The 27,920-nt window shown below is 35.0% G+C and overlaps 1 protein-coding gene across 6 annotated transcripts in view; it reads right to left on the reverse strand.

The window, feature by feature from the left end:
- The window catches only part of lobo (lost boys), a 782,641-nt gene that overhangs the window by 16,102 nt on the left and 738,619 nt on the right, over positions 1–27,920 (reverse strand). For all 6 annotated transcript variants that reach the window (XM_069833633.1, XM_069833631.1, XM_069833630.1 and 3 more), the window contains one exon: positions 16,190–16,384. In XM_069833633.1, the coding sequence (XP_069689734.1) occupies positions 16,190–16,384 (195 nt within the window). The remainder of the gene's footprint in view (positions 1–16,189; positions 16,385–27,920) is intronic.

Raw genomic sequence — 27,920 nt, forward strand, 5'->3', positions numbered from 1 at the left:
ATTATGAATGTTTTACATTTGCTGTCTATTATGTTTGATTTTGAATTTATAAAAACTAAACAAATATGTCATTTTGTATTGTATATTATTGCCCATGATACATTCAATCAAGAGATCGTACCTCATTTACGCAGTTTTAATTTAATATTATTTTATTTTATATTCCAATAACAATATGGCCGCTTTTACAACAGAAGAAGACGTGATTGGATGACGTCAATAAAAAAACAATTGGTTGTAGAAGAGGCCATTTTAATATCATAAAGGCCTTTTACGTTCCAATTTTTATTGTTTTCAATAATTTAACATCCATCTAATTTTAATGTAGCCTATGTTCTTCTCTGGGTTATGAAGATTAAATGTGCAAACTTTGGAAAATATCGGTCAAAGCGTGTAGATTTGTACTGAGTACATACATACATACATACATAGCCACATTGACTTTTATATATAAGATTTAGATACATAAATTCAGTTTTCAATATCTTAATTCTAACATTGCTGTCCTCTTTTGATGTGCCTATAAGAACAAACATACGGTATATATGTGTACAAATATAGCCTATTTTAATATTTTAAAACATAATTTATGTACTTAAATGTGATTTTTTAGAGTTAAAATATCCCAGATCTACTCATAAAAAATTAGTAAAATCCTTAAAATAACTTTGGCACTATGGGCGTGGACAGATGGGTAGACAGAATCATGAAAAGCACTTATTCGTATTTAGTAATTATGTATTAAGCTTATTGACATAATAATATTATTATTATTATTATTATTATTGTCCACACCTGTGGAGTAACAGCGCGTCTGACCGCAAAACCAGGTGGCCTGGGTTCAAATCCTGGTCGGGGCAAGTTACCTGGTTGAGGTTTTTTCCAGGATTTTTCCTCAACCCAATATATTTTTTTATTTTAGTAGGTTATTTTACGATGCTTTATCAACATCTATGGTTATTTAGCGTCTGAATGTGATGAAGATGATAATGCCGGTGAAATGAGTCCGGGGTCCAACACCGAAAGTTACCCAGCATTTGCTCATATTGGGTTGAGGGAAAACCCCGGAAAAAACCTCAACCAGGTAACTTACCCCGACCAGGAATCCAACCCGGGCCACCTGGTTTCACGGCCAGACGTGCTGACCATTACTCCACAGGTGTGGACTCAACCCAATATGAGCAGATGCTGGGTAACTATCAGTGCTGGACCCCAAACTCATTTCACAGGCTTATCACATTCATTTTATTCAGACGCTGAATAACCTGAGTTGTTGATACAGCATCGTAAAATAACCCAATAAAGAAAAAAATTTATTATTATTATTATTATTATTATTATTATTATTATTATTATTATTATTATTATTATTATTATTATCACCATTTCCATACAAGTAACGTTATATTTTACAGTTGTAATACTAACATATATGTGACTACTAATAACATCATGGTGACTTAAATTTTGAAATGCTACACAGTATTGCTCTGCGAACAATAGCACCTGCTGTTGTCAATGTAGCAAAGAAATGTCAGAAATAAACTTCAAGCAAATTATGACTGCTTACATGTCCTTAGAAAGAAAAAGCATAATGCTTCTTTATCTCTCTGCCTCTCTCTTTTCCTCAACAACCCATTGTGACAAGCAGGTATATTTGGAAGCTAATATCTCACATCACCTGCATTTTCAAATTCATCCCGAGTCAAAACGTTGTGGTGTATAAACACAAAATATAAGAACGAACGAATAATAAGGCAATTTTATCTGTATATAAATAAAAAAAAATTACTCTAAAAATAGAAGGGGATGAAATGCTTCTATCACATCCTTGGAAGCTACGCCCCTCATCTTGCTATTAACTTCTGGAAGAAGAATTTAGATCCAACATTAGTCAAGTCTGAGCAAATTTCTTCCATCTTTACATTTAGTGAACTGAAACGTTTCTCTACTGTTGATGTTTCACTGGAAGGAATATCAACATATATAGCAACTTTGTACATGGATAAAATTTGTCTTCTTCTGCTTTATCCTTCTGACAGAAACATTCCTCAAAACATCCCTACATCAAGTAAGCTGGAAATGAAGACAATTATGATTCCTGCATCATCTGCTTCAGTTGACATAAGATTTTCTATGCTCAGTTGGATTTTGAATTCGAAGTGGACAGAAGAAATTCTTGATGCTCAACTAAAACATGCAGTTAATTATAGTCGACCGTGAGTTAATTAATCTCTCCAGTGTGGTGCAGATGAAGAGACTAAGAGTAACAAGGGTGACTAAACTTTAATTCTTAAGCATTGTTTTATTACTGCAATGTGTACTTGTGTAAGTGATAGCCTAATGGAAGGTGATGAGGGAGATGAGAGAGTGCTGGAAGCGACTCTGGAGGAGGTGGAGCAAGCAATCCAGCTAATAAAGGATAACAAGGCACTGGGTGACGATGGAATTCCAACAGAACTTTTTAAATATGGTGTAGAGGAGTTGAGTAGTCATATGAATGTTCTGATGGGATGATGATGATGATGGTGATGAAGATGATGATGATGATGATAATAATAATAATAATAATAATAATAATAATAATAATAATAATAATATCAGAGAACGCAAAATAAAGAAAATTTAAGACTTCAAAGGAAAACACAGTATATAGAAGAGAAACGACTATATCAATCACATATACAACAAGAGAAAACAAAGTCATGGAAACAATTCTGCTCTACAACAAGTTCAAATCCGTGGAACACAGCATATAAAATATCAGCTGGAAAAATACGAACTCAATGCATAGTCTCAACAATACAAAAAACTAATGGCACATATACTGAAGACATGGAAAGCACACTAGGATATATGTTGGACTATTTTGTTCCTGATGATAGCGAAAAGAGTGACAGCGATCATCAAAGAGAAATAAGGAGACAAACTGTAGAACCTTCTGAAGAGAATGACGACAGAATCTTTACTGGAGAGGAGATATTTACTGCCATCAAAAACTTCAACCCGAAGAAAGCCCCTGGCGAGGACGGGATTAGCAGCGAGATTCTTTTGAGGGTCTTCGAACTTTTTCCTTCCTTTATAACAAACATTTATAACGAATGCTTAGTGAGGGGATACTTTCCAAAGATCTGGAAAAAATCTGTTATAATACCTATAACCAAACCAGGTAAAGATCAAAGCAGAGAAGTTTCTAAGTATAGACCTATAAGCCTAATTAATGTAGCAGGGAAAGTACTCGAAATGCTTTTAATTGATAGAATACTACATAAAATTTATTCACATTCCTTGATGAATCCTAATCAATATGGCTTTACTCCACAAAAAGGAACAGTAGATGCTGCTATGGATGTTAAAAAGTTTATTTTACACAGTATAAGAGAAAAGAACTGTGTAACTATGGTCAGTCTAGATGTAAGAGGTGCATTTGATGCAGCCTGGTGGCCAAGTATTCTAAAAAATCTGAAAGAACTGAAATGTCCTAAAAATCTATATAAGCTGACACAAAGTTATTTCAGTGACAGATATGCCACATTGCAGACAAATACTTATAAAGTTGTAAAGCAAGTAAACAAGGGGTGCCCACAGGGATCTTGCTGTGGGCCAGGTTTTTTTTTGGAACATTATGTACAATTCCTTGTTTAACATAAATTTATCAAAACACCCCCACATCGTCGCATTTGCAGATGATCTTGTAGTCTTGACTAAAGGAGCTACACGCATAGAATCTGAAAATTATGCTAATTCAGATATTTACAAAATTCAAAATTGGGCTTATCAAAACAAAGTTGAATTCAACGATAGCAAGTCGAAAGTCTTAGTAATATCAAAAAAGAAGAAAGATCACTCTGAGAAGACTAGAATATATCTCAATCACAAGACACTTGAACAAGTTACAGAATTAAAGTATTTACGAATTTATTTCGACGCAAAATTCAACTTTGGGAAACATATTGATAAAATAACAGAAAAAACAACTCAAGTCGTAAATATGCTGACTAGAACAGCGAAACTACAATGGGGTTTAGGACATCGTGCTTTGAAAATTATCTATAAAGGAGCAATAATACCGATGTTGACATATGGGTGCTCAGTTTGAAGTGAAGCTCTGCAAAAAACAGAAAAATCTAAATAAACTACAAAGAGTACAGAGAATAATGACTATCAAAATAGCCAAAGCTCATAGAACACTGTCCTTTGAAGCATCTTGTGTCATTGCCGGAGTTAGACCTATAGGTATAAGCATAGCAGAATCTGTGAAAATCTATCAAGCAACGCACGAAAGCAATGAAGACCCTGAAGATTACGACAGACCACTTCAAGTAAGAACTGGCCACATCCAGCTGACAGGATAACAATAGGTGAAGTGAAGAATTCTTTTACATATGCAATGAAAATATACACAGATGGAAGTAAAATTCAAGAGAAAGTGGGAGCAGCAGCCGCATTTTACAAACAGGGTATATTAATTCACACCATGAAGAACAGACTTCACAGTGACTGTTCAAATAATTAGGCGGAACAGATGGCCATCTTAAAAGCTGTAGAAGAAGTTAATGGACTAAATATCATACCAGAGGAAAGAACAGTGGCAGTTTTCACGGATAGCCAAATCACTATAGCTCTACTCAGGAACAGCCGCAACCACAGCTATATAATAGAGCTAATCAGAAACCATGTTAAAAGACTCCAGGATCTCCATTGGAAAATTCATTTTGGATGGATTAAAGCCCATGTGGGAATTCCTGGGAACGAGATGGCAGATAGGCTAGCCAAGAAAGCAGCAGCAGAAGAATATAGTGAATTAATATACACTAAAAAAACCCAAAACTGCTATTATTGGAAGGATCAAAGAAGAGGGACTAGCAAAATGGCAGGAGGAATGGACTAGTGCGACCAAAGGGGTTGTCTGCAGGACCTTCTTCCCATCAGTTCGACAGAGATTAAGACAGAGAATAGGATAATAATGATGCCTTCAATTGCAGCTATGGTAACTGGACACGGCATACTAAAATCCTATCTCCAAAGATTTAGGATAATAAATGATGCCACATGCTCCTGTCTTCAAGAGGCCCAAACTGTGGATCATCTAATATACAGGTGTAGAAAACTTCAGCAGCCGAGGGACATCTTTAAACATCAAATAGTAATGAATCATGGAAAGTGGCCAGTTGCTCAAGATCAACTCATTTTGAAACACTACAAACAATTCAAAACATTCATACAATCAATAGACTTTAACACATTATAAACATGAATACAAATAAGTACAACACATTGTAAACATGAATCCAAATAAGCATACAATTATAAGATTTTAAATTGTGGATCTGTGATGTACAATTCAAATATGACTCCGTCTATTGCAATGGTGTATTGCTAAATGACTGTGAACATGTATGTAACGTAAAAATAGCATATCATATTAAAACATTTGTACAACGTTGTCTTGTAATGTATTTAAGCATAAGCCTTATAATTGGCTAGCTTATCATCCATTGTATAGAGTAGAAAATTTTATTTAAATTTGTGGGCTTGTAATGTATAATATTTTAATTGTGAATTTGTAATGTACAATTTAAATTGTGGATTTGTAATGTATAATATTTTAAATTGTGAATTTGTAAGGTACAATTTAAATTGTGGATTTGTAATGCATATTTTAAATTTTGGATTTGTAATGTATAATATTTTAAATTGTGAATTTGTAGGGTACAATTTAAATTGTGGATTTGTAATGTATAATATTTTAAATTGTAAATTTGTAAGGTACAATTTAAATTGTGGATTTGTAATACATATTTTAAATTTGTGGATTTGTAATGTATAATTTAAATTCTGGATTTGTAATGCATATTTTAAATTTGTGGATTTGTAATGTATAATATTTTAAATCGTGAATTTGTAAGGTACAATTTAAATTGTGGATTTGTAATACATATTTTAAATTTTGGATTTGTAAGGTATAATTTAATTTGACTCTATCTATTACATTAGTGTATTGCTAGATAACTATGAACTGTGAACTATTCTACATATATCAAATTCGATTAATAATATAAACATAGCATGTAATATTGCAACACTTTTACAAAATTTTCTTATAATGCATTTAGGCATAAGCTTTGTAACTGGCGAGCGGATTGATTGTATATAGTACATAGATAATTTAATTGTGGATTTGTAATGTGTATTTGTAATGTATTAATTAATTGTGGATTTGTAATGTACTTAAGCATAAGATTTATAATAGGCTAGTTGATCATATATTGTGTAGAGTAGATAATTTTTATTTATTTTAGTTTTTGGATTGTAATATCTATTTTAACCGACTCTGTATATTGCAATAGTGTGCTGCTATATGAATATCAACTATGAACTATAAAATATGTAACATAAACATAGCATGTAGTATTGCAAATCTTGTTTGCAATGGAACCTGCTGTTTTAGCACAATAAAGAAAAAATTAATTAATTAATTAATTAATAATAATAATAATAATAATAATAATAATAATAATAATAATAATAATAATGGCTTTATTTAACCTGGCAGAGTTAAGGCCATAAGGCCTTCTCATACACTCAACCAGGATTAAAACGTGCTTACACAGTTGAACATAAAACTGGATCGGAATTAAGTAATTACATACTGATACAATTTAGGTACATAATGAGATCAAAAGAGGTAGTTACATAAAATTTACCTCATAAAATAAAAATAAACATAGTGAAATACATATTAATGGTGCTAGAATCAAATACGAATTACATAAAAACAGAAGCCGATAATTCAATAAAAAAAATGTACACAGTAAAAATAAAAATAAACACATTAGTATACATATTAGTATTACATTACAATTAAGTAGGATTTACATAATTAAACCAGAAACCGACAATTGAATAACATGTACACAAAAAATAGATTAATAATAAAAAAACAACAACACAGTGGGGTACATATTGGCGTTAAATAATAAGTAAACGCGATTTAGATAATAAAAATAAGAAACAAAAAAAAAAAAATAATAAAAAAAGATAAAAATAAATACAGTGGAACACTTTCCATTAAATATTTGCAATGCGTTAGGTCTAGCAACTCATCATAAGATATTTTTCTAATTTACATTTAAAGGAAATTAAAGTTCGGCAGCCCTTGAATTCAGGCGGCAGAGCATTCCAGTGACGAGAAGTAGCAACAGTGAAGGATGAAGAATAAAGAGATGTTGTGTGCAGTGGTATTCCTAGCGTGTTATCATATTGTGACCGAGTATTTAAGTTATGATACCGAGCAAGACTGTGGAATCGGACAGATAAGTAAGAGGGAGTAGAGGTGTGCAAAATTCGGTATAAGAGAGAAACGGAATGTAACTTTCTCCTCTCATTTAACCTGAGCCACAATAATTTATCGAAAGAAGGAGAAATGTGATCGTAGTAGCGGACATTACAAATGAAACGAACACATGCATTATGAACACGTTGCAGTTTCTGGGATAAATCCACCCTGAGATCACTGAATAAAGCGTCACAATAATCGAAATGAGGCATAATAAGAGTCTGTACAAGCGTCTGCTTTAATTCAGTTGGATAGTGGTACAATCTTTTTAATGAGTGAAGAGTGGAAAATACTTTCTTGCATGTGTGTTTGATATGCGTGTCCCAGGTAAGGTTAGATTCAAAATGAACTCCCAGGTAAAGGGAAGAGACATCAGAAGAATGGAATGTCGCGGTGATATGCCCCATCTACAAAAACTGAAGAAGAAACACCAAAACAGGTGGAGGAAAGAGATAGCCTAATGGAAGGTGATGAGGAAGATGAGAGAGTGCCGAAAGTGACTCTGGAGGAGGTGAAGCAAGCAATTCAATTAATGATGAACAATAGGGCACTGGGTGAGGATGGAATTGCGACAGAACTTTTTAAGTATGATGTAGAGGAGTTGAGTAGTCATATGAATGTCTTGATTCGAGATATATGGAAAAGGGAAGAGATATCGGAAGAATGGAATGTGGCAGTGATATGCCCCATCTACACAAAGAATGACAAGCTGGTCTGCAGCAATTACCGTGAAAGGGGTTAAATGTAGCATATAAGATCTTCTCTAAAGTGTTAGCAAGAATATTGAAAAAGTATGTGGAGAGAGAACTAGGAGAATATCAGTATGGGTTTCGATCAGTCACGTGCAGTGGCCCAACAGATTACCCAAGCAGTCACGTAATCAAGTTTTCTTTTCCTTCTTACTATTTATATTTGATTCAAATACTTATAACATTACTAATTATAAAAATATGTTGGTATTTGGTACCCACTTTTTTTTTTACAAAATCTGTAAGATTAGGCCTACTGCAACTACTGCTTAAAATTAAAAATACTATTATAAAAGACTATCTGTTCAGGATTGAATGAGAGTCTGCAAGTAAGTCACCATTCTCATCCTTGATCACGTTTACTCTTGCCTGATATCCGTTTTTAAATTCCTTTATACCCTTATATAAATCTCGAATGTTTTTATTCTTACTATTTCTTTCTACCTCCTTCAGAGGCTGGATTAATCTTGCTCAGGATAGGGACCAATGGCGGGCTTATGTGAGGACAGCAATGAACCTCCGGGTTCCTTAAAAGCTATTAATTAAGTATTATAAAAGACTACTCTAAGTATTGGTAAGTCGTGACGAGCTATTTCATCTTGTTGGGGAAACATGTGGTAATAATCGTCGACCCAGAAATTCATCAAGAAATTTTGTGCGCTTTGATGATTTGGAGAAAAACGCTGGAAGCCCAGAAAGAGTAGCAAAAAATATACGACATTCAGGAACACTTGAAGCACTTCGGGACAGTGCTAAATTTAAACAGTGTGCATAGCAGTGAACAAAGAGAGGTTGTGGAAAAGACCCCTTAATATTAGCTTGACACCCTGTAATGAAGAGGCCATCACTGCACTTCCATCATAGCTCTGTACAACAAGTTTCTTACTGAAGTTTGAAAAGTCTTGAATATCTCTTAAAAATAAGATCAGAATGTGCTGCCGCTGTTTTGTCCTCACATTACGGAGGCACACAAACCACTCTACCACCATTCCTTCAATCGTATATCGATAAAGGAGAGAAAATTGTGATTTATTCGAGACGTCAGTTGTCTCATCAGCTAATGTGGCAAAAAAATCAGATTTCTGAAATTGCTGTTTAATTTCCTTATTAAGTGCACTGGCAACAGATTCAATTAAATCATTTTGAATACGATTTGATACACCTTTGAATACTGTAGATGTCTCCAAGCGATTTTTTAGAAGAAGGTCGTACTGGGTGGTGTAGTCCAAAAGTTCTAAATAATTACCGCGGTTGTTGGACATTTTCAAATTACCGTTTCATCTAAATGAAAGTTCCAGTTTTGCAAGTAAACAAACGGCGTTTATAAGCCTTTTCAGAATGTCTCTATTGCGTGTTACCTTTTCATTATGTAGAATAATACTTTGTTGTGTTTGGTCACTTAGCTCAATTTCAATATGCACAGTTCCAAAAGTCGCGAGTGCGTTAAAAGCACGAATATGTGCAATAGCAACATCATGATCCCGTAAGTTATTGCTTTAGTTAAATTACTGTATTTAGCTTTCGTTGCTGAATTAAATTATTATTATCACCAGACATAATCAAAACTTTTTATTGCACTTATATACACGTACACAATGTAACTACAAAGTACCGGTACAAACAAACACGAGAGAAACAGTACGTTTTACACTCATTCGACTTCGCGCACACAGCCAGCCCAGGCAGGCTACCGGCTGCTTGGGGTAATGCATCTACTACAGTCTCGTGAGGCGTCCCTCATTGGTTAGACGTTATGATGATGTGGGTTGTCATGGCAACTTCCATGCTAACCTACATTCAGCACTGCTGGCATGCTGGTACCAGCTCGGGACCACAGTATGTGCATTGTACATGCCCCATCACGCGACTTACAATTAACAAAACGTATTAAAAAGCATTTCAGGACTTTACGATTAAATAAACAGAAAGTTTAATCATGGATTTACGTAGATATCGTGATTCTTATAATCAATCAGTGCTGCCCAAGCCATACTTGGGTTGCTTGGGTGGACTGCACGTCACTGGTTTCGATGGAATAGATCAACCATAGATCATATCCTATCATTATGCTTAATAAAGGAAAAGTGTTATGAATATGTCAGTATATACCAACTCTTTGTTGACTATAAAGAGGCTATGATAGTATAAATAGATTCAAACTGAAGACGGTGTTGAAAGAAATGAGAGTACCAAGGAAGATAATTAATTTGGTGAGTATGACACTGTGCAACACAAGGGCTAGAGTGAAGGTACAGAGACAGTTAAACCAGAAATTTTGTGGTGAAGAAAGGTTTGAGAATATCTTTCAAAAAGCACAAGTCATGGTATGGTGCTCCCATTGCTGATGAACTCATTTTGCATATACTTTTACCACAAACAAACAAATGTTCCTTAGGCTATTCAATTCACTGACATTGAGCAACAGCTGAGAGCGAAAGAGGACCATTTTCTTCTTCTTCTGGCCATTCATCTGGCATGATGCAAAGCTTCAGGTGGCCTTACTTTTAGTTTTGAGTCCACAGTTGCCCCAACACATGATGCACAATTCAATGAATTTACAGTAATCATTTTTGAGGTGTTCTTCTTTTAGTAGTTTTCAGAAAAAAAATAAGCGTTTCTTCAATTCTGACACCACTGAAAGCCTCATGCAAATGTTCATGCCAATCTTGATAATTTGCTTTTTCCATAGCATTCCACTTTTCTCTAAGTTTTTTTTTATGTTACATCCAGGACTAACTGCTACTTGGGATAACTCATTTTCGAACACACTTTGTAACATTAGCTCGTACATGTGATAGCAGCAAGGGAATCCAGCAAAGTAACAGCTTCAATAAAACGACCTGTGCTGATGCAGTGGTGTTGCAACAAAGAATTTGATTATACATCTTGATTACATAACTTTTAACACTGTATCACTTCGGAATATGTATGATAAGACTTTCTTGTGTTAAATTCTAACGTACCTTGCTTACATGTTTCGACCTATTTATGGGTCATCCTCAGAACTGGTCGTTGTTAGTCTTGGCACCTCTTGTTCTGTCTCCTGTGAGGGTGCGTTCGTGTGGTATAGTGTAGAGTCAAAGAGTGTGTGTGTTTTGAAATTGAGTTGTGTGGTGAGAATTTCGTTGGAGTGTGTTTTCGTGTGTCTGTATATTTCATATTGTTCTAGTGTGTTTAGTTTCTGACTTTCTGGTTGGAAAACCAGAACACAAGGAAGTCTTATCATTAGACATCGGATTTTTAGGCACTAAAAATTGCAGTTTTAGGCGTCTAAAATAAGCTCAAAATTTGTAAAATTAGGCTCTATTTTAATGAAAATAGGCATTTTAGGCACATCAAGGTATCATACTTATTTCGTTCACTGAAATTTTTAGTTATACACTAAAATACGCACAAAAAAGTATGTTTAAACATTAAAAAATAATACTATATTATATTTATAAACAGACCTGCACAAATTTAATATATTGAAACTAATGAAATAATGATTATTGATATCAAGATTACTCATTTTAAGTTACTGAAATTCAGTTCCACGCTCAGACTTTATTATAATTATCTGCACAGTACACCACCAGAATTTTTTCTAAATTCTCCACAGTTAACCTTTGCCTTTTGTCACTGAGAATCATTTTGAAAGCAGAAAAACTTCTTTCAACCGAAAATGATGTGAGAGGCGCAAATTTTAAATTAGGTACAATAGAAACATCAATACTTACTGGAACATTTACACTTTCCCCCGATATCACTCTAGATACTTTTTCCAACAATGAAAATCCTACATTCTTATTTAATACGTTGTCCCACTTATTTTTAACTTTTTTCCCAGTTTCGCCCAAAGCAGAATGTATGTTCACTTGAGCTTCCTTTACTATTGCTATTTGGCTACAAAGAGATTGTTTTTCACGTTTTAATTGTTCAATGCTTGCAGGTATGAAAGAAAAGTTTGATGTTATGTAGGCAATATCGTTTTTCACTCGTGAGTCATTCAGACAATCTTTCACTGCTTTCACACACGCTGCACTATCAGTTTCAGGTAATTTATCAATAACTGTGACCACTTCTTTAAAATACTTAGAATAATACACCACTGACTGAATCCAGGTTCCCCATCGTGTAACAACCGGCTGAGGTGGGAGTGGGATATCTGGAAAGTTCTCTCTGAATATTGAAATCCTGGATGGGGCTTTACAAAAACATTTTTTTTTGTTAGAAATAAACGAATTGACAAGAGGAAATTCATTCCGGATTGTTTCAGAAACCCTGTGAAGGCCATGTGCTAGACAGGTTACATGCGTGAGGTTAGGATAAAATGTTTTAAGAAGTGGAGCTGCAGCAACCATGTATGAGGCAGCATCAGTACAAAACAACAGAACTTTAGAATCGTCTATATTACCTGAGTATAAAGACTGTAGGCCTTTATTTACAAAATAAGCAATGGCTTGGCTATTCACTTTCGAAAGTTCCTTAACACATACGAGGTGTGGAATCGAAGGTCCATCAGGACTAAGTTTTCCTACTACCATATTTGCTATATACCCATTCATAGGATCTGAGGTTTCATCCATAGAGACCCATATGTAAGAATGGAAGCTAAAGTTTCATTGTATATTCTGTCTAAGTAATTTTTTCTTAGGGTCGACTCAGATGGGATATTTTGTTTGCAGTATTTTTGTAAAAACTGTCTTAAAACCGGATTTTCAATTGCATTCTAGGGAATGTTAGCAGCAACAAACGCTCTGGTTAAATCAGCATAGAAATTGCTGCTGAGATTGGATGAAGTAGGCTGTGTTAGTAAAGTTTGTTGCAGTTGATTTTTCTGCTGAGCTTTAGCCTTATGAGCCGCTCCTTGCACATGCTGCTTTAGGTGGCACTTCTTTTCTTGCGAAATCTAAAAATGTAAAGTAAACTGAATTAAAATAAAATCCTAATTGTTGTATTGCCGTATTTCTATCACAAAGTTAGTGGGTTCGAACAATCAAAATTTTAATGACCTGCAAATACTTTAACTATCGGAATTTAAAAGGTTAAAGTGTAGTGGTCTTAAAAAGAATTATACCTCAGGATAGCTCAGTCAATGTATAAATATTATAGGCCTACTCATTAAAATTAATAGAATTTATATATTTCAACTATTGTTACATACCTGTTTGCTACAAATCTTGCAGAATATTATTTTTCCATTATAAGTGAATTCTGAATATTCTGTTAGCCATTGCCGGATCAATGTAGATTTTGCACTTATATTTTTCGGCATTATCGGTTAAACTTCACAGGAAAACGTCCTATCGCTCAAAACTTCTCAACACAAATAAGGTGAGGGAAAGAACAACTGTTAACGAGCATTCAAATGAACCGTTGTTATTGAGATTCAATTGGACAAAAATACGATGTTCCACTTATTGTTGCATTTCCTGGTAGTGTTAACACTAGGAGGGCCATTCTTTTAAATATTTTGTAACGGTTTACCCTACTAATTCGCAGTTTTACGACTTTTCATAAATATTTCAAAAACACTCTTTCTCCAAAAATTGTGATTTTATGACACTCTGAAGGGCAGTACAGCTAATCGGTTTCAGATCGAAAACAGTCATTTTTATAGTATAGTATATCTCTGAATCGGTAGCAGCACATGTTGTGATTGTTGCCTGCTTCAAAACTAAGGTTGGTTCTTTGTCGGCATTTATGCCTCCAAACATGTTAAATTCGGTGAAATCTATTGCGAGTGTCGTGAGATTCAAAACATTTTGTTTCCTTTATCAATGGTTTCATGGCCTGTGTGAAGCAAACTTTCCACTTTTTAAATGCCTTAAATTTCGCAGTGAATGCATGTATAAATTATAAAAAGTAAGAGAAAAATGCGAAACTTTACAGTGAGTTAGGCATTTTTAGGCGAATATTAACAAATTAGGCTCTAATAACCGTTTTAGGGCATTTTAGGGCACTATAAAACTCTTTAAATAGGTATCTTTCAATTTCCATGAAACACAAATATTAATAATTATTTTTACTTTTCTCCTAAAGAAACAAAATAGGCATTTGCCCTAGAATCCGATGTCTGCTTATCATACATATTCCAAAGAATTTTAACTTTGTTGTCCAGTCCCCAATTTTTTATGGCATTCCAAACTGCCCATGATTGTTCTTTCCCACCAGAATTCGGTAATGCAGACATACCAATTAATTGTTCCTGATTTTCATAAATTATGATTGGTAGTCTTTCAGTTCTTGAATCCCTGACATTTAACGCAGCTCACCATTCCAATCACAATCACAAGGTTGGATTCTTCTCTTCAAACAAATCTTTAATATTTTTTGCCTGTTTCTTTCTTAATTGTTCTCGATATCTTTGAATTGAACTATGACTGAGCGCTATTTCATTAACATTATATCCCAAAGCCTTAGCTGCAGCTTCAAGGACTTAACTGGTATCTATCTAAAATGGCTACTAGTTTTGGTGTCATAAAACATTTTCTTCCACGTTTATATAACACTTGTTTTGTTTTCCTTTTCTGAATCTGCCTTCCTCCCATCTAGAGTTGTGCAAGCACTAGGCACACAAAGTGTAAGTCAGCAGGTGAATGGCAGGTGGCAGCAAGAGGGTGCACAGGCAGTTTCTTCCACTTCCTCCTGAGGCAGGATGCCGAAGAGATGTGACGTGTGAGGTGACAACTACTGTTGTACATTTGTGACAAAGCAGAACACCAGGAGCAGTGCTCATAATTTTAAACTAAACGACAGACTTTTAAAAATGTTTAACAATATATCAGTTCCTAATTAGTTAAAAGTGTCGACCTGCTCAAAAGTGTATACGTGAATCACAGGGTTGCCAGATGTCCCGATTTTCATATAAAAGTTTCGAGTCCCGTTTCGATTCGAGACGGGATGCAAAAAGTCCCTTCTTTAGAAAATTAACGTCACTTGTATAATTACCTAGTAACTATTTTGTTCTAGGCCTAAATAATTACAACAAATTTAAATTAATTTTCTTAACAATGTAGGCTTTCGTATTGGAAAAAACGAATATTTTGTCAAGTGTAAGGTTTGTAACAGCTAATTCTGTGGTTAATATGATATTTCTAAACATTTAAAAAGAGACGTCCATCCCAAATGCATGGCAAAGAGAATGGAGAAAAGCTTGCTGGAAATGCTGAAGTCCAGTAATAAATATTTAGGAAGCTCTGAAAATGCACGGTATGTTAAATTATGCGTTTTGAGCAGTAATATGGTAAGTCACAAAATAAATATGAATTAAAGTTTCAGTAAATTTTATGTTATTGTTATCAATTTATAAGCATTGAAATTTAAATATTTTGTCACATCTGGTGCCATCATTTGGAATTTGTGCTTTAGAATTATTTAAACAGCTGGGGAAATCTATGAGTCAGAATTACTATTAAGTCATTAAGTTAATAATTTGGCATAACATATTATTGCTACAAGCCCTTCAGAAAGACGCCAGAGAAACGTGATGTAACTTTCAGACAGATAAATATTATTTTGTATTGGAAACTTGTATCTACAATATGTTTTTTTAAATTAAAATTTCAATTTTGAGATTCATATTAGTTTCTTCAAATGTATGTAAAGGTATATATTTTTTTTGTAGTCGTGAAAATGTCAACTCTGCCTATATTCATATCATTCATTCTTTAAAACAAAACGTAAGTACTGTATATTATGATGAAACAAAAATGCCCCTCTTTGGTAGATCTAAAATCTGGCAACCCTGGTGAATCAGTAGTGCCAGCAGCAGCAGCAGCAGCAGCAGCAGCAGCAGCAGCAGCAGGAAAAGGAGGATGTGTAGCAACAGCAATGCGTGACAATAAGCAAATGAGAAGTTATAGTGAATAAAACTGTAAGAAATATACACCTATGCTAATAACTCTTAATGACGAGTACCGGTACTGTATTTAATAATTTATAAACTAGTTAATTAATTATAACTTGGAACTTGATTTGAATAAAACTAAAACATTAAAACATATAAAATAATGTAAATTTTATACTCCTATATTACAGTAACAATACAGACATACTGCCCTTTATAGAAGTTATTTAGAAAAGTAATATGAGAATTTAACTAAGTACCAGTACATACCTTTTCAAAGTTCTCTTGAATCCTATTCATCCTTTCTGTGAGGAGATGTTTGAAATCTGAGATGCAGTCCTCCCTTATCTTCAGAGCTTGTTGCTGAGTTATTGTTTCTGGATTGCCAATACGAGCAAAATACGGAGCTAAAAAGTCAATGTCTCCTTCCACATGTCTAGCAACTTGTGCACATATTTGTTTATCCTGTGCAGAGAGACATGAGTCACAAAACACAGAGGTAATTTGTAATTACTTATATAACAGTTAAAAGTCTCGCAGGTGTAAACAATTTATCTTGATACATGTTAATTAAAAATTGGACGAAAAACGAAATTTTATGAAATTATACTAATAACTTAGTGAGTGGATATTAAATTTATTCTGACTTCTTTCCCAATGCTGTGTAAAAAATTTTACCTTGTCTTCAGCCAAACAGCAAGTGCATAATAAAAGAAGCAGACAATAAGTGTTAATAACTGGCAGGTACTTTTCATGATTATACTAGGTAAATGGTTTTCCACCAGTATTCCGAGGACATATTGTTAATTTTTTTTTAATGCCAATGTATCCAGTATCCATCCACTGCCGTCGACCTGGTTGGCGAGTTGGTATAGCACTGGATTTTCTATGCCCAAGGTTGCGGGTTTGATCCCAGGCCAGGTCGATGGCATTTAAGTGTGCTTAAATGCGACAGGCTCATGTCAGTAGATTTACTGGCATGTAAAAGAACTCCTGTGGGACAAAATTCCGGCACATCCGGCAATGCTAAAATAGCCTCTGAAGTTGCGAGCGTCATTAAATAAAACATAACATTTTCCATCCACTGCCAACATAGTAGACATTTCTCATATTTATTCTGGGTTTAATTTTCTCTATAGTATGATTTATATTTGTTACTGTTTCTCCAAAGTATTCGAATTTCTCCACCTTTTCAAAGAATAAATTTCCAATTTTTATATTTCCATTTCGTACTATGTTCTGGTCATGAGATATAATCATATATATATATATATATATATATATATATATATATATATATATTCTACATTTACTTGGTTCAAGTAAAATTCCCGTGTTTTCTTAATAATTTGTGGATTTTCTCTTAACATATTCTCGTTATCCTCGTAAACAAGCAGTAGAAGTAACCTGTTCAATTCCAAACCCTTTCTGTTTTCCTAATGGCATATTCTAGAGCAAAGTTAAAAAGTAAAGGTAATAGAGCATCTCCTTGCTTTAGCCCTCATTGAATTGGAAAAACGTCAGACAGAAACTGGTCTATATGGTCTCTGGTGTATGTTCCACTGAGACACATTTTAATAAAAGAACTAGTTTTTTAGGAACACCAAATTCTAAGATTATTATAAGAGAGATCAGTTGAGGTGTGGACAGGAGCGATGGGGATTTCACTGTGCGCTGCTGACGCACTCATAGCGGGGAAAAGACAGTGTAGAGTTGCGATGATACAATCATAAAAGTTTCCATAACTATTTCAAAAAGTGTCTTACTTACCAACTTTATTGATAGAAATGTTGAAACTGGCCGCCTTCATAGTCCATTGATTTTTGAACCTCTTTATGAAATGTCCCATAACTCGCTGTAGTTCTGGTCAATTAATGCTATTAATTTCGTGACGGATATTAGGTTTCAGTTCTTCCTAGGGCGCATGGGTTTGTCTTGTATACAGCATTTTTCAATGTACCCCAGAGATAAAAATCGCATGGGGTTAGGTTAGAGGGAGCTAGGGAGCCACAAATTCCTACTAATAGTTCTGTCCACGTTCAACTTCTTGCATCCAAATATCGGCTGTTGGAAGAATGCGAAATTATGCTCACTGCTGGTTCATTCTATAAAGAAGGGGGTCAGAATGATATGCACATATGTGAGGGAATCAACTGTATTCCGAAAAAAAAAAGGGCCCTATAATTCTTTGTCCGCTCATGGCACACCATACACCAATTTTTTCATCATGGAGGCGTACCATATGAGGTTCCTCAGCATTCCAATAACGATTGTTTTGTGAACACCATGGAGGTGGAACCATACCTCGTCTAAGAAAAATATTAAATGTGGACCTATTAGTCTGTTATGAATATTATTCAGCATTCATTCACAAAATGCGCGCCTTCGTGCAGGATCACCTGGTTGAAGACCATTTGTCTCAGTTATTTTATATGGCTGCAACTTTAACAATTATCTTAGTAGCTTTTTGCATAGAGCCATAAGAAATTCGTACTTGTTGTGAAAGGCGCCTAAGTGATTTTCTAAGGGACTGTTCCAATAGATGGCCAATGTCATCTAACGTTCCTTCTGTAACCCTATGCTGTCTGTTTTGTTTCTTAGGTTAAACACTTCTCATTGCCTGAAATTTATTATAAAGATTGTGGATCATTGAATGTGATGGAATTTGTACATCCGGGAATCATGTTTCAAACTGGCCTTGTACTTGGGTGGCAAAATGGTTTAACACATATGAATCATAAATATATAGACGTTGTTCAGTAGTAAAAGTTTAATTACCCATTGTACATTGGAATAATTAGACTTTTGGGTACATGTGGTTTACCCAAAAGTCTAATTGCAATCACAGTCACCATAAAAGCCTAGAAACTCATATAAGTATTATACAATTTACATTTATCCACACATTCACTTTAAACGCACAAGAAAACACCATGTATGTCCTGTGTTCCGTGTCACTCGCCAATTGGAGACTGATTCATTAACCTTGACATGATCAAGGACAAACACGTGCATGCTTGCATCATCGCCTCTGTCAGTCCACCATTCCCCGCTGTGAGTTCATCAGCAGTGCACAATGAAAATCCCATCGCTCCTGTCTACACCTCATTTGATTGCTCTGTAGTATAAAACTTCTCTCTTAACCGAGTCATATGCCATTTTGAAATATATGAATAACTGATGTACTGTGCCCTTATGCTCCCATTTTTTCTTCAATAATTGTCGAATACAAAAAAAGAAAAAAAAAATCTGATCAATAGTCGATCTATTCCGCCTAAAACCACATTGATAATCCCCAATAATGTTATCTACATATAGAGTTAATATTCTCAAAAGAATATTGGATAAAATTTTGTACAACGCCAATAAAAGTGATAATCTTCGAAAGTTGTTACAGTTAGTCTTTTCCCCTTGTTAATGATAGGTACAATTATGAATTCCTTCCACTGTTCTGGTACAATTTCCTTTTCCCAAATAGCAAATACGAGCTTATAAATTTCACTAGATAATGCGTTTCTACCATCTTGTATTAATTCTGATGGAATTTGATCGACACCTGAAGACTTGTACTTTTTCAGCTTTTCTATTGTAATTTCGACTTCAGAAATTGTAGGTTCGGGTATAAATGGCTCAGCAGTTTGTATTCGAATATCGCCCTGATTATTTCTATTTCGCCTATGCAGTGCTGTCACAGTAATTTTTTTCTTGACCATACCCCCCACCCCCCTCATTTCTCCCTTCAATAGATTTTGCTCTCCTCACTCTATTTCTTCAATAGTCGTTTAATGGATGTTTTTATTTTTATGTGAAAGATGTAAAGAAGTTGTTTTGCTTTATAGCCTATGCCTATATCTTAATTTAAATATGTAGCTTTATTGACAGAATATCCCCATGAAACTTTCACAGTTCATGCACACTTGTCTTGATAAATCAGCAGCACTTCGGTGCTTTTCAACAGTTATTTTATATATAATTATTGATTCCCGGATTGTAAATGTGGATCATTTATGTTCATGAATATCAAAGAAGATATTATGAAAAGCAAGAACTAATCTAAGATCAAGACAGATCTATGTGTACAAAATACACATCCCCATGTAAAGATATAGAATTAAAATTTGAAGCAAATCTTGATGAGAGTCCACCTGTATGTAGGCAACAACTTCGCACAACTGTCCACAAGTAGCATATATACAGGGGCTCTTGTTTACTGCACATGCGCAGTGTGCTGTAAGCAAAATTTAGACTATACAATAAGGGAGCTGCAAATTTTATTTCCGTATCTGTACAAAATATTGGTCTCAGTGTAGAAAACTTAGGCACCCATTATGCCGTATGGCTCTGTATGAACAAAATTTTCTCTTACCCATACAATTCAATAAAAAATTGTAGGTTCCCATAAGCTGTATGGTCCTGTATAATATCCATGACAGCACTGGGCATATGTACATTTAGTAGTTGCCCAAAATAGTGTTCAGGATAAAATGAGTGTCTACAAGCAAGTCACCATTCTCATCCTTGATCACATTTACTCTTGCCTGATGTCTCTTCTCAAATTCCTTTATGCCCTTATATAAATCTCTAATTTTTTTTATTCTTACTATTTTGTTTCTACCTCATTCAGTTTTTCCTTCAAGTAGGCTAATCTCTCTTTTTGTTCCTAAGTGTATGACTTGCTTCCCGTCTTCATTGAAATAATTATCTCTATTCACCTGGACTGGATCGTGTAAGAATTTAATTTTGTCTATTTCCTTGTTTCTAATATTATGCAAGAATCTTCATCAAACCACGGTTTCTTTTTCTTAGTTTCATAATAACCTATGCTCTGCTCAGATGCAATTTTAATACTATCTCTGACATTTTCCCATACGCTATTAATATCTAACTGAACTTCGTCAGCACTTCCTAAAGTGGCAGAACAATTTGAAATTTCGACCTGATAATGTTGCTTAGTTGTCTCATCTTTCAGTTTCAGAATATTGAATCTCCTAATAGGCTATTAACTTATTGCTCTACTTGCTTCACTACTGATCATCTTCCTCTTAATTTTCCACTTAATGGTCAGAATCACAGTCAGCCCCTCTGAAGAATCGAATGTCTACTATACTACTACGAGGATCATTCCGAAAGTAATGCCTTTTTTTTTTTTTTTGTTGACCTGTAACGTCTGAGCCAGATGTTAGTGGCATTATAGTAAAGGTTGAACCTTCACGTTAATGTCCTGTTAGTTTGGTTTTTGTGTGACGAATAATGGCAGCAGGGCAGTCTACTAAAATGTCATCTGATATAGAGATGTGTAAGAAACAGATGTGTTATGGAATTCCTCACTGCCTAACAAATGCACTCAATGACATCCATCGACGCTTGTTAAAGATGTACGCAGATGATACAGTGGATGCGAGCACAGTGAGATGGTGGGTAGTGCGTTTCAACAGTGACGAAAATGACAGTCCTTTCATATGGGCGGGATGTGATACTTTTGGATGTCCTCAAGCCTGGAGGAACTGCCAACTCTAAATGCTGCAAGCAGAGGTTGGCTAAGCTAAAAGCCTGAATTTCCAGAGTCAGACCACAGAAGAAAACCTTTCAACATGATAAGGCCAGACCCCATACCAGTTTCGCAACCACAGAGTACAAAGAAAATTTGGCTGGACTGTCCTACCACAATCACTGTATAATCCGAATTTAGAGCCGTTAGACTGCATCTCTTTGAGCTTACAAAAGATGGATTACGAGGACAACATTTTCCAGACAAGGATACTGTCATCGCAGCTGTAACAAAGTGGCTTGCCTCTGCTGGTTCAAATTTTTACGAGTATGGCATACAGACTCTCATTCATCACTGGAAAAAGTGCATAAAGAATAGTTGTGACTGTGTAAAAACAACTGCCTGTAGCTGAAATCTTGCTCTATTTAGCTGTCTTATTATGCTGTCTGTATCTGTTGTAGTTCCCGTGAAAATAAATAGGAGGCATTACTTTCGGAACGACCCTCATTATGTCTTCGTTTATCTATTTGGTTGTGTGTCAATCCAGCTAGAGAAATCCAGTTTATTTATATATATCCTTATGCTGGTTGAGTGGAAGAGAAGGCCTTATGGCCTTAACTCTGCCAGCTAAAATAAATCACTATTATTATTATTATTATTATTATTATTATTATTATTATTATTATTATTATTATTATTATTATTATGCGGGAATGTTGTACCTACTTTTCACAATTACATTTTTGGATATAGCTAAGTTGACTAACCTAACTCCAGTAAAATTACAGTTATGATACATGTAAGGTCTCTTTTTCAAAAGCCGTTTAAATATATCCTCGCGTCCTACTTTAGCATTGAAATCCCCCAATAAAATGTTCATGTGATACCTAGATAACTGATGAAAAGTGTGTTCCAATTCCTCATAGAAGCTATAATTTATATGTTGGTCTTTCTTTTCTGTAGGTGTGTGAGCATTTATTACTACTATATTGCATCATCTACCTTTAAGTACCGGTACTAAATACGATAACCTGTTACTGATAAAATGATCTTTTTTACTGCTGATTTTATTATCTATACTAATAATAAATCTGTAGCCGAAATTTTTCTGGTAATTTTCGATTTTCCAAAAATAATTGGTCCTAACATATATAATTAACCACTCTGAAACCGAAAATCGCTTTTTTGAAATTTTTGTTTGTATGTCTGTCTGTCTGTCTGTCTGTCTGTCTGTATGTTTGTTACCTTTTCACGCGATAATGGCTGAACGGATTTCATGAAAATTGGAATATAAATTAAGTTCGTTGTAACTTAGATTTTAGGCTATATGGCATTCAAAATACATTATTTAAAAGGGGGGTTATAAGGGGGCCTGAATTAAATAAATCGAAATATCTCGCTTATTATTGATTTTTGTGAAAAATGTTACATAACAAAAGTTTCTTTAAAAATAATTTGCGATAAGTTTTATTCCTTTAAAAATTTTGATAGGACTGATATTTAATGAGATAAAAGAGTTTTAAAATTAAAATAACTGCGATCTAAGGCCGTATAATGAAATAAAAAACAAACGACTTCGTATATAGGGGGCCTTGGACAGCAACAATCGAAAGCTATGAAAGATAGCCTACAGAGAATGTTTCTGAGTTTGTATGAAGTAATATCGGAAGCTAAATTAACCGATTTGTATAATTAATTATTATTTCACCATTGGAAAGTGTAGTTTCTCTAGATGGACATAATGTATAATGTTATTACAGTAACTTCTGATATAATATAATATAATATAATATAATATAATATAATATAATATAATATAATAAATATAATATAATATAATATAATATAATATAATATAATATAATATAATATAATATAATATAATATATAATATAATGTAATGTAATATAATATAATATAATATAATGTAATGTAATATAATATAATATAATATAATATAATATAATATAATATAATATAATATAATATAATTTAAGTTATTTGAAGGGTTCAAAACCATAGTGGGCCAAACGCCATTTACTGAATATGTAGAAAAGAAGGGTTAAAATTAAGTTATTACCATAATTCAATGGAAACATATAGCAAGTAAAATAAAGTATAGACATTAAATCTAAATGATGTCAATGTTCATTAAACTATGGTTGCATGTAATAACAATTAAGAAACATGTTAAAGGAATTGTCATTGCACCAAATGAGTGCTCTCTGGACCGAAATGATCGCATTTTAATTATTTAAACACAATATAAATTAAGTAACATACCGTATTAAATGATTTATCTTTCTATCAAACACGAATGTTCCCTGGATCAAATGTCCTATTTTAATTATGTAATTACTTTATATTTATTTCTAACGGGTGCAGCGGAGCGCACGGGTACGGCTAGTTTTATAAATAAAGAATCCTGTTTCGAATTGGTGATTACTGTTTCATTCACTACCTACAACAAGTAATTTCCTATTAGTGATAGGCCATTCTCATCTAACCTCACCTCCTGTACACCAACAAAGTCTATTCTATACTAAGACTCATGATATTCCAAGTACAAAATCTCATAACCTTATTCCTTTGTTGTGGTTGCGTCAAAGAATCAGTCCCATTCCGAGGCTTATGTTGGACTTTCGTAACAAGCTCTTTTTTACGGTGATGGGTTGTTAGCCCTTACTGATAATTTTTCTCAGACTCCTCCCATTTTTCCACGTGCTCCAAATCTATTACGGAAATTTCCCAGGTTTACTTCCTTCTCGAAGGAAGCAATGTTAAGAGTTTTTAGCCTCAAAAACCCATAACTCTTGGTAAAATTTGCACCTATGATCCTCGACTCTAATGGAAAGCATGGTAAATACTGAACACGAACAAAATCCGTTCAAAAGTTCGATTAGGGAACGTTCTGGAATAGTGTAGATACTACCATGCACTCTGACTGGTCGAACCCCACCAACTTCCACACTCCTGGGGCTGTATAAATAGGGGGCTCAGCCCACAAGGACACAGTAAGATCAAGAAAAGAGATCAAGCGAAAAGAAATCACAGAGATCTACGGTAGTGAACGTTGATTCTCGTAGAGTGTTAAAAGAGTTGTGTAAGTTAGTATTTAAGCTAAATTATCACGTGGCCGACTGTTACTCGTTATCCTCTTAAGTTTTAGAAATTACTGATGTCTGACATCAACAAAAGACTAAGCAGGTTCCAGAAAAGAAAGAGGAATAAGGAGAAATTGCAGAAGGAAAGGAGCTTCTTCGTAATGTTCCTAAGTTCGACTCATCTTTCGCCTCTTCCAGACTTAGTACTAGTACCAGTGCATCAGTCTCTGGCGATTGGAGTGATGACCATTAACTGGCAAGCGAGTCTGACTGTGACGAGCTACCCAAATTCCCCAAAACTTGACTTTCGAAAACCCCGGAGTAGTCAATGGAGAAGATTCTGGTGAACATCCTGAATCACATGCGAACACTTGTGTTGCAATTCCATCATTTCTGTCTGTTACTGACGATCCTGACAAGTGGATACTGGATGATGCCACACTCGAACACTTGGTACAAAATGGTGTGAAACAAAATATGGATGCCGATTTATCTTCTTCAAAGTGCCAGTATGCAGATACAACTAGGTATCTATCCCTTTCACTCTTTATCCGAATATTGCCTGATAATGAAAAACGACCTCAGCCTTGGCCAGTATTTTAGAAGAGCAAGGGTAACATCTTCTGCGCCCCTTGTAAGATGTTTGGAAAATCGGGATTGCTAGCTTATAATGAAGGGACTAGCTACTGGAAAATGCAGGTCAGAGGATGAAGGAACATGAAAATTCAGGCGATCACAGGTCAGCATGTGCGACGCTGTTAGCAAGGAAGAATGCTTGTGGTAGAGTTGACAAGAGTCTTGTTCAAAGGGAAGAAGAAATGAAATATTGGCATTCGATTTTTATGCGTATTGTGGCTGTTGTGAGGTCACTGTGCAACACTGTTAGCAAGGAAGAATGCTTGTGGCAGAGTTGACAAGAGTCTTGTTCAAATGGAAGAAGAAATGAAATATTGGCATTCGATTTTTATGCGTATTGTGGCTGTTGTGAGGTCACTGTGCAACACTGTTAGCAAGGAAGAATGCTTGTGGCAGAGTTGACAAGAGTCTTGTTCAAAGGGAAGAAGAAATGAAATATTGGCATTCGATTTTTATGCGTATTGTGGCTGTTGTGAGGTCACTGTGCAACACTGTTAGCAAGGAAGAATGCTTGTGGCAGAGTTGACAAGAGTCTTGTTCAAAGGGAAGAAGAAATGAAATATTGGCATTCGATTTTTACGCGTATTGTGGCTGTTGTGAGGTCACTGTGCAACACTGTTAGCAAGGAAGAATGCTTGTGGCAGAGTTGACAAGAGTCTTGTTCAAAGGGAAGAAGAAATGAAATATTGGCATTCGATTTTTATGCGTATTGTGGCTGTTGTGAGGTCACTGTGCAACACTGTTAGCAAGGAAGAATGCTTGTGGTAGAGTTGACAAGAGTCTTGTTCAAAGGGAAGAAGAAATGAAATATTGGCATTCGATTTTTATGCGTATTGTGGCTGTTGTGAGGTCACTGTGCAACACTGTTAGCAAGGAAGAATGCTTGTGGCAGAGTTGACAAGAGTCTTGTTCAAATGGAAGAAGAAATGAAATATTGGCATTCGATTTTTATGCGTATTGTGGCTGTTGTGAGGTCACTGTGCAACACTGTTAGCAAGGAAGAATGCTTGTGGCAGAGTTGACAAGAGTCTTGTTCAAAGGGAAGAAGAAATGAAATATTGGCATTCGATTTTTATGCGTATTGTGGCTGTTGTGAGGTCACTGTGCAACACTGTTAGCAAGGAAGAATGCTTGTGGCAGAGTTGACAAGAGTCTTGTTCAAAGGGAAGAAGAAATGAAATATTGGCATTCGATTTTTATGCGTATTGTGGCTGTTGTGAGGTCACTGTGCAACACTGTTAGCAAGGAAGAATGCTTGTGGTAGAGTTGACAAGAGTCTTGTTCAAATGGAAGAAGAAATGAAATATTGGCATTCGATTTTTATGCGTATTGTGGCTGTTGTGAGGTCACTGTGCAACACTGTTAGCAAGGAAGAATGCTTGTGGTAGAGTTGACAAGAGTCTTGATCAAATGGAAGAAGAAATGAAATATTGGCATTAATTTTTTATGCGTATTGTGGCTGTTGTGAGGTCACTGTCTGCACGCGGATTGTCGGTTGTAAGTACAGAGGAGAGATTTGGGTCGAGAAATAGTGGGAACTATGTTATGACCCTAGAACTTTTGGCTGCGTTTGATCCTTTTTTGACCACCTACATAATATGCCATGGAAACAAAGGATGCGGCGCAATATAATATATTTTGTCTAGAATATGCAAAGAAAAGATTATCATGGCATAAAAGATTATAAGCACGATCGTGACTGAGATAAAGCATGTCAAGTATTTCTCCATCTCTATTGACTCGACTCCTGACATCTCCCAAATGGATCAACTTGCATTCATAGTACGATATGTGTATGCAAACGGATGCCCTGTCAAACGATCTATAAAATTCATACCAAATTGTGGTCATAAAGCAGAAGACCTGGGTAACGTCATTCTCGAGACCTTGGAAAATCACGACTTGGATATCGCCAATTGTCATGGACAGTATTATAACACTGCAAGCAACATAAGAGTGTATATTCCGGTCTTCAAGCGAAAATAAATAAGTGAGTCCTCTAGTAGCTTTTAGCCCCCGTTCAGCTCTCTCACTGAATCTTGACGGTTCATGTGCTGCTGAGTGTTGTGAGGCTGCCGTATCTTTCTTCGGTAAATTACAGAAACTGAACAATTTTCTCTTGGCCTCGACACATAGATAAAAAGTTTTTATATCTCAACAGAAATCAAATTCAACAATTGTGAAGAGCCTTTCTCAGACAAGATGGCCTGCTCGGAGTGACACCTGCCGAAGTTTCTGTTGCTTCTCGAATGAGATCATGGTAGCTCTTCAGATAATCAGCAGTGACACAAGTGAAAAACCACCTGAGGCTTTGGGTCTTTTGAATTCACTCGATTCCCTGAAAATGTGCTTCCTGATCTCGCTGTAGAATGATATCCTGGAAAAATTTAACAAAGTGAGCAAATCTTCGCAATCTGTGAACATCAAACTGAGTATCATTGCTCAACTTTGTTGGTCTTTGGTAATACACCTAAAAGATATAAGGAAAGTCGATACCTTTGATCATTATGAGTCAAAAGCTGTGGAAACAATTGGTTAACAGAACTATGCATACGATATGAAGAGAAAACGTAAGCAAAAAGTACAGTTTGACGAAGGTGAGAGAAATGAGATCGAACTTTCCGGCAAGGACAGATTCAGAATTACCATCTTCAATGTCATTATCGACAGGTTGATTGCAGAACTACAGAGACGTGGCTTTTCTTACGAGAAGTTAAGTAAAAAGTTTGACTTTCTCACGAAGCTACATGGTTTGGAATCTCAAGACACCCAT

The sequence above is a fragment of the Periplaneta americana genome, chromosome 8, assembly GCF_040183065.1.
Source record: "Periplaneta americana isolate PAMFEO1 chromosome 8, P.americana_PAMFEO1_priV1, whole genome shotgun sequence".
NCBI lineage: Eukaryota > Metazoa > Arthropoda > Insecta > Blattodea > Blattidae > Periplaneta > Periplaneta americana.